The sequence below is a fragment of the Calidris pugnax genome, unplaced genomic scaffold, assembly GCF_001431845.1.
Source record: "Calidris pugnax isolate Ruff unplaced genomic scaffold, ASM143184v1 scaffold94, whole genome shotgun sequence".
Taxonomy (NCBI): Eukaryota; Metazoa; Chordata; class Aves; order Charadriiformes; family Scolopacidae; genus Calidris; species Calidris pugnax.
Genome location: NW_015090822.1, coordinates 348,233 through 355,712, shown reverse-complemented (window position 1 = coordinate 355,712; position 7,480 = coordinate 348,233). Strand labels below are relative to the sequence as shown.

Below are 7,480 nucleotides of genomic sequence, written 5' to 3'. Positions count from 1 at the left end.
GCGCCGCCCGCCCGGGCCCGGCTGCTCCCCGCGAGGGTCTGCGCCCTCCCGCGGCCCGGGCTGGGCCTGCCTCGCTCCGGCCCGTCCCGTCCCCTCCCGCGGCCCCTGTGCCCGCCGTCCCTCCGCCGTCTCTGGCACCTGTCCCCCCGCTTCGCCCGCCTTCCCCAGCCCGGCCCCCTGCCCCCCCGCGGCCTGTGCGCGCCGTTTTCTACCCCTCCGCGTCCCTCTCCCCGCCCGCCTGTCCTTCGGCCTCCTCTCGGGCTCGGTGACACCCCCCCCGCCCCCCAACAGCCCGGGGGCCGGCCTGGGGGGGACACAAGAACGGCCCGCCCCTGGTGCCCGGCTGCCGCCCAGCTCTGCCTGCCCTGACTCTGCTGCTCTCCCCAGTGTCCCGCCTGCACTGCGAGAGCGAGTCCTTCAAGATGGACCTCATCCTGGACGTGAACATCCAGATCTACCCCGTGGACCTCGGTAAGGCACCGGGCTGCTGGCCCTCAACGGGCTGGGAGGAGGATAGAGGGGTACCTGCTGGGGCTTGGAGGAGGGAAGACTGTGTGCAAAGAAGGAATGCGCTGTCACAGGGTTTTTGGGACGCTGTGCTGTCCCCAGGGGTGCGAGGCGCTGGGTGTTCTCGCTGTGCTGGGGCTGAGCTGGGCTCTGGTTTGCTTTACTGGGGCTCGTCGCCAGCCCATTCCCCAGAGGTGCTCTCTGGGGCAATTCTCTCAGTTGGCCACCACTGAGCTTTCAGGGAGACTTTTTGAAACGAGCAAATATACAAAACAAGTTGAAAAGAGTCTTACGTGCAGTGAGGCAGGAAGGGCTGGTGTTAGCACTGCCAGGTCTCGCTGCCTGGGGCCCAGCCAAGCCCTCTGTGACTCTCCCCGTGAATCTCTTGCTGCGTCCCACACAAACACCAGCACTGGTGTGTCCTGGTAGCTCTGGTCTCCTCCGTGGTGGCGACCGGTGTCTGTGGGGAACGGGGAGAGGCAGGATCCAGTGTGACGTTTCCTTGTCCCCCACGATCTCACTGTGGGGCTGAAGGCAGGGGTGGGGGTTTGTGCTGACCCTGCCAGGATAGCTCCTTGCCACCGTCCTGAGCTCTGCTGTGGCTGCTGCTGCTCCAGCCCCTCGCCTGCTCAGGGTCTGCGCCCTCCCGCGGCCCGGGCTGGGCCTGCCTCGCTCCGGCCCGTCCCGTCCCCTCCCGCGGCCCCTGTGCCCGCCGTCCCTCCGCCGTCTCTGGCACCTGTCCCCCCGCTTCGCCCGCCTTCCCCAGCCCGGCCCCCTGCCCCCCCGCGGCCTGTGCGCGCCGTTTTCTACCCCTCCGCGTCCCTCTCCCCGCCCGCCTGTCCTTCGGTCTCCTCTCGGGCTCGGTGACACCCCCCCGCCCCCCAACAGCCCGGGTGCCGGCCTGGGGGGGACACAAGAACGGCCTGCCCCTGGTGCCCGGCTGCCGCCCAGCTCTGCCTGCCCTGACTCTGCTGCTCTCCCCAGTGTCCCGCCTGCACTGCGAGAGCGAGTCCTTCAAGATGGACCTCATCCTGGACGTGAACATCCAGATCTACCCCGTGGACCTCGGTAAGGCACCGGGCTGCTGGCCCTCAACGGGCTGGGAGGAGGATAGAGGGGTACCTGCTGGGGCTTGGAGGAGAGAAGACTGTGTGCAAAGAAGGAATGCGCTGTCACAGGGTTTTTGGGACGCTGTGCTGTCCCCAGGGGTGCGAGGCGCTGGGTGTTCTCGCTGTGCTGGGGCTGAGCTGGGCTCTGGTTTGCTTTACTGGGGCTCGTCGCCAGCCCATTCCCCAGAGGTGCTCTCTGGGGCAATTCTCTCAGTTGGCCACCACTGAGCTTTCAGGGAGACTTTTTGAAACGAGCAAATATACAAAACAAGTTGAAAAGAGTCTTACGTGCAGTGAGGCAGGAAGGGCTGGTGTTAGCACTGCCAGGTCTCGCTGCCTGGGGCCCAGCCAAGCCCTCTGTGACTCTCCCCGTGAATCTCTTGCTGCGTCCCACACAAACACCAGCACTGGTGTGTCCTGGTAGCTCTGGTCTCCTCCGTGGTGGCGACCGGTGTCTGTGGGGAACGGGGAGAGGCAGGATCCAGTGTGACGTTTCCTTGTCCCCCACGATCTCACTGTGGGGCTGAAGGCAGGGGTGGGGGTTTGTGCTGAACCTGCCAGGATAGCTCCTTGCCACCGTCCTGAGCTCTGCTGTGGCTGCTGCTGCTCCAGCCCCTCGCCTGCTCACCCCCTGCCCTCTCCTCCCAGGGGACAAATTCCGCCTGGTCATCGCCAGCACCTTGTATGAGGACGGCACCCTGGACGACGGGGAGTATAACCCCACGGACGACAGGCCCTCCAGGTACGGGTTACAGCGGGGTGGGGGGGAAGGTGGAGTGCTGAGGGGTGTCCCTGGGTTTGACTCCTCTCTGAGCTGGTGCCGTCCCGTTGCAGGGCAGACCAGTTTGAGTACGTGATGTACGGCAAGGTGTACAGGATCGAGGGGGATGAGACCTCCACGGAGGCTGCCACGCGCCTGTGAGTGCCTGTTGGTGGGGGTCTGGGGGGGATGCAGTGTCCTGGGGTGCTGTGGGGGAGACACCGGGATCTCGGCCCAGGTCTCCCGTGGGATTCCCCCCTCTCACCGCTCCCCCTCTCCTGCCTCAGCTCTGCCTACGTGTCCTACGGGGGGCTGCTCATGCGGCTGCAGGGGGACGCGAACAACCTGCACGGGTTCGAGGTGGACTCTCGTGTTTACCTGCTGATGAAGAAGCTGGCCTTCTAGACCTGCCCCGGGGACGTTCTGCTGGCAGGCAAACAGGAGCCCTGTCACCTCAAATCCTGCCCTGACTTCCACACTGCACAGCTCCTCCAGAGCTGGGGGAGGAAAGGAAAATCCCCCCTCCTCATCCCGGCCTCTTCTGACGACTCCTGGGACCCGCAGCCCTCTCCTGCACGGAGAGAGGTGCCTGAGGGCTGAGTAGAGACTCTGCTGGCTGCTGACTGCTGGCTGGTCCTGCTTGCTCCCACCTCTGCCTTCCCCGCTCTGCCCAGGGACAGCGGGACCGGGTCGGCCACCGTCTGCCTCGGGGACCAGGGACCATTTCCAAAGGAGCCGTCCTGAGTCGGGCTGGGCTTGTTCTTGATTAAAATGGGATGTGTTTTCTAGATGTGGCTGCACTGGCTGAGAGGTGAGGCTGGTGGCGGGGCCCGCACTGCTCCCCCAGGGATGGGCACCCCAAACCTGCCCTGGTGTCTTCCCTGAGGAGCAGTGGGGCAGAGGGGTGAGGGGTGCTCACGTCCCCCAGTGGGGTACGGTGCTCCATGGAGTCTGGTGGCTGCCGTGGGAAGGATCCAGCCACTGGGGGGAGACCCCAAGGGGCTGCCTCTCGCTGAGGCCCTTGGAGGTGCGTGGTCCCCAGTGGCGGGGGGAAAAGGGGGACACAAACACCCCTTTTAGAAAAATAGCTCTTTAATTGTAAAGCGTTCACAGTAGAGGTGCCCGGGTGGCAGCAGGGGCTGTGCCCGCCGGCGCAGGGGTGTCGCTCTGCCTCCACGGTCCTCGTGGTCACCAAAGGCTTGAGGAGGAGCAGGAGCCAACCCCGTCCCTGCGGGCACCTCCCCGGGCACCCAGTGTCCCGTGGGATGGCTCCCACCTGGGCCGGGGGTGAGCCCCCTGTGCAGCCTCAGCGGGGGGGCTCTCTGCCCCCCCTCTGTCCCGGCTAGCATGAGTCCTTGGTCAGGCTGTGGAGGAAGAGGCGCAGCTTGCCCTGCAGCAGCCGCCGGTAGACGAGGAAGATGCTGGTGATGTCCGTCTGCTCCACGGAGCGTGGGGGGCAGCCCGGCTCCCAGGGTCCTGCCTGAGGGACAGGCCGGGGGGTGACAATCCCCACCGTGCCCAGCCCAGCGCCGGGGCTGGCACGGGGGGCGCGGGGGTCTCACCTCCCACTGGAAGGTCTGCAGCAGCAGGAGGAAGGCGTTGGCCTGTCGGTAGAGCTGTCCCAGCTGCGTGGCCCCGCAGTCCTGGCGGAGCTGGCCCCGGGCCCCCGCCGCCGCCCCCACCAGCAGCGCCAGGTCGCAGAGGAGCTCCCGCCGCTTGCTCTCGTTCTGGGGGAGCGGGCACTGAGCGGGCCGGCCCCCCCACACCCCCTTCACTCCTCTGCTCCCGGGTTTGCCCGCAGGCGTCTCGTTTGGCTTTCCCGGTGTCTGTGCCAACCTCCTCCAGCCCCACGGGCACCCCCAGTGCCACCGCTGTCCCCCCCCATCCCCTCTCACCGATTGGGATCTCCACTGCTGGGCGTTGAAGTCCACCGAGGGCAGCACCGTGGGGCAGCCGAGGGCAGGCAGGGCCTGGCACCTGGGGGGGGGGGGGAGGGGGGAGTTACCCTCACCACTCCCTTCTCCATCTCCTTGGCTTCCTCGATGTACTTGTTGATGAGCCTGCTGTCGCAGACCAGCCGGGCCGGGCTGGCGGGACCCTCTTCCAGGTGCAGGAGGAAGGCTGTGAGGAGGAGCAGTCCTGGGGGAGAGTGGGCATCCCTTGGGCAACCATCCCACCCTCCCTGGCCACCTCCCGTGGGGCAGCCCCTCGCCCCAGCCCCCCGGGGACATGCGGAGGGGGTGTCTATGTGGGCTGAGGAGTTCAGTCGCAGCGGGTGGCCGGGGTTTCCGTGCTGGGGGGCCGTGTGGCCGGGTCGGTGCCAGGTTTGTGGCCGCTGGGGAGCGGAGCCAGGCTCCCTGCGTGGCGCGGGGCCAGCCCTCCCGCTCCCTGCCAGCAGCGGCTCCGGCCGGCACGTCACGTGCGCTTCGGGGAATCCCTCGTCCCCTGACGTGCCACTGCTCTGGCTCAGGGACAGCAGCCACCACCACCACCCTCCCAGTGCCACCAGCACGCTGCTGTCCTCTCAGCCGGGCGGCTGCTGTCCCCAGCCATGGCCATCCTGCCATCTCCTCCTCAAAGCCCTCTGGGCATCTCCCCACCTGGGCACTACGCTCTCCCCGCAGCCCCTGGGACAGCCCCTTCCCCAAGGGCTGGTGCAGAGAGATGCTGGGCTGCCCTCGCCCACGGCTGGTGGCCAACTCCCACCAAACCAGAGCCACCCTTGGGGGGCATCTGTCACCCGTGATTGGCCAGTTCAGCCTAAACCAGGAGAGATGCCCACGTGTAGGGCTCATCTCCTGGGATGCCCGTGCGGGGGACGCTCTGGCCCCCTCCTGCCCCCCCCGTTTTACCCACACACTCACTGTTCAGCTCCATGCTCAGCTGGGGGCTTCAGTCCTGCATCTCCCACCCCAGGGCCAGCGGCTGCTCCCCGGCTCCCGTCCCCCTTCCATGGAGGGTGGCGGTGGCGGGGGCTCCCCGCGAGCTGCCGGGCCGGGGGGGTGGCCGGGGGGGCACGGCACGGCTCTGCGGCTCCGGCACGGCCGAGGCAGCGCGATTTCCTGTTGTGTCGCCACTGACCTTCGAGCGAAATCTCAGCGGGGGCCCTGGGCCCGGGGGACGGCTTCCTGCCTCCGGCCGCTTCCTCCCTCGGCTCCGGGAGCGGGAAGGGCGTCCCTGTGCGCCCTCTGGGGCTGCTCACCTGCCCGCTGGCCCCAGGGCTCGGTGGCCGGCACCTCGGCGGTCACCGCCTTGGCTCTGCCTGTCCAGGGGGTGAAGGTGGCCCTGGGAGAAGAAGAGATGGCATAGGTGGCCCTGGAACAATTGTGTCCTGGTCCCAGCTGTGGCAGACAGGTATGAAGGGCACCAAAAGCCCTCACCCAGGTGGACCCAATCCCCTTGACCTTCACCCAGAGGTGGACCTCGAACCCTGGTGGACCTTGTAACCTGGTGACCCTCACCCAGAGGTGGGCTGCAATCCTGGTTACCCTCACCCAGAGGTGACCCTCATCCTGTACCATTGACCCTCACGCAGAAGTGGACCCCAAACGCTGGTGACCCTCACCCAGAGGTGGGCTTCAACCCTGGTGACCTTCATGCAGAGGTGGACCCTCTCCCCTTGACCTTCACCCAGAGGTGGACCTTGAAACCCAGTGACCCTCACCCAGAGGTGGGCTTCAACCCTGGTGACCTTCATGCAGAGGTGGACCCTCTCCCCTTGACCTTCACCCAGAGGTGGACCTTGAAACCCAGTGACCCTCACCCAGAGGTGGGCTCCAATCCTGGTAACCCTCACCCCATACCCTTGACCCTCACCCAGAAGTGGGCCCCACACCCTGGTGACCCTCACCCAGAGGTGGACCTCAAACCTTGTTGGACCTTGAAACCCTGATGACTCTCACCCAGAGGTGGGCTCCAACCCTGGTGGCCCTCACACCGTCCCTGGTCACCTTCAACCAGAAGTGGACCTCGTACCCTTGGCCTTTACCTGGGAGTGGACCCCAAACCCCGGTGACCCTCAGCCAGAGGTGGGCTCTGATGGCAGTGATTCTTGCCCACAGGTGGAGCCTGTCCCTGGTGACCTGCAACCCCAGTGCCCCTTGCCCAGAGGTGGGCTCTGACCCCTGCATCCCTCACACGTGGAGGTAAGAGCCGCGGTGTGGCTGTGGTGCCCAGGGACCCTTCTGTGCAGCACACAGCGGGGCCCCAGGGGGCCTTGTCCCTTCTGGGGGGCTCTTTCCCCTCCTCCCCCAGCCCACATCCCCTTCCCCTGCTCTCCCCACAGCCCGGGCACTCCCGTCTCCCACCCTGCGCTCGCTCCCACCCCCGTCCCGGCGGTTCCCGGCAGCGCCTGGCCGGGTGACAGCAGGCAGAGTAAACACCCCGGCCCCGCTCCGCCTGCCCCACGCCTCACCCGCCCCACGGCGACCCACCTCGCAGGGTGCCCGGACAGGGGGTCCGGTGGCCACCGCAGCCCCAGGGACCAGGGTGGTAGCCCAACTTGCCCGAGGAACAGCTGGCAGCGGCTGGAGCCACCAGCAGCGGGGTCAAACACCGCCGGACGTGTCCCCCCCCACGGCCGGCCCCGTCCCTGCGGACGTGACAAGTCACAAATGGTCCCCGCTGGCACCCTCAGCCCCTCGGCCAGCGCTGGCCCCACGCCAGCCCCCCCCTCTGCAGTGCTGGTGCCCCCCACTCCCTGCCTGCCCTCCTGATTAGCCAAATGAACCCATGGGGGGGGGAAACTGGGGGGCAGCTGGGACTAGGGTGCCTAAAATAGACCCTCCTTCACCCCAAAATGCTCCTTTTTCAGCTGTGCCAGAAGTGGGCAGGCAGCAGGAGCCCACCCCCACCCCTGCCTCTGGGCAAGCTGGTGTTCCCATCGCTGGGAAGGGGTGATGCCAGCGTTGGCTGCCCCTGCCAGGTGAAGGGGGGTGTTGTGGGGGGGGGACAGACCCTCAGACCCTGCTCCTGGCTTGCCATGCTCCCCCCACCAAATCTGGGGATGGTATGTGCTGGGGAGGGGGTGAGGGGGTGTGGGGGCAGTGAGTGAGGCTCGGGGACCCTGGAGGGGGGCATGGGGGCTGTGGGCAAGCTGGGGGGG

General features: G+C 67.2%; 2 protein-coding genes and 1 long non-coding RNA gene across 3 annotated transcripts; 2 read left to right on the top strand and 1 right to left on the bottom strand.

Moving 5' to 3' along the window:
* The first annotated feature begins 1,484 nt into the window (after positions 1 to 1,484).
* Positions 1,485 to 3,164, top strand: POLR2H (polymerase (RNA) II (DNA directed) polypeptide H). Its single transcript, XM_014939849.1, has 4 exons — positions 1,485 to 1,575; positions 2,265 to 2,358; positions 2,451 to 2,534; positions 2,664 to 3,164. Exons 1-4 carry the CDS (start codon positions 1,527 to 1,529, stop codon positions 2,779 to 2,781), a joined length of 345 nt encoding a protein of 114 aa, XP_014795335.1. The 5' UTR covers positions 1,485 to 1,526; the 3' UTR covers positions 2,782 to 3,164.
* A 286-nt stretch (positions 3,165 to 3,450) lies between these two features.
* Positions 3,451 to 6,934, bottom strand: THPO (thrombopoietin). The gene is given in 6 exon segments (XM_014939850.1): positions 3,451 to 3,856; positions 3,939 to 4,103; positions 4,272 to 4,385; positions 4,388 to 4,515; positions 5,241 to 5,661; positions 6,810 to 6,934. Coding segments are annotated over 5 exon segments (558 nt in total). The 5' UTR covers positions 5,254 to 5,661; positions 6,810 to 6,934; the 3' UTR covers positions 3,451 to 3,718.
* Positions 5,554 to 6,677, top strand: LOC106886702. Its single transcript, XR_001411721.1, has 3 exons — positions 5,554 to 5,730; positions 5,912 to 6,046; positions 6,438 to 6,677. It is a non-coding gene; the product is annotated as an uncharacterized LOC106886702 (long non-coding RNA).
* Positions 6,935 to 7,480: the final 546 nt, after the last annotated feature.

Coding starts and splice junctions, on each gene's coding strand:
- POLR2H (XM_014939849.1), top strand. CDS start 1,527: ATGGACCTCATCCTGGACGTGAACATCCAGATCTACCCCGTGGACCTC. Junction 1,576..2,264: donor GATCTACCCCGTGGACCTCG/GTAAGGCACCGG, acceptor CTCTCCTCCCAG/GGGACAAATTCCGCCTGGTC. Junction 2,359..2,450: donor ACGGACGACAGGCCCTCCAG/GTACGGGTTACA, acceptor GTCCCGTTGCAG/GGCAGACCAGTTTGAGTACG.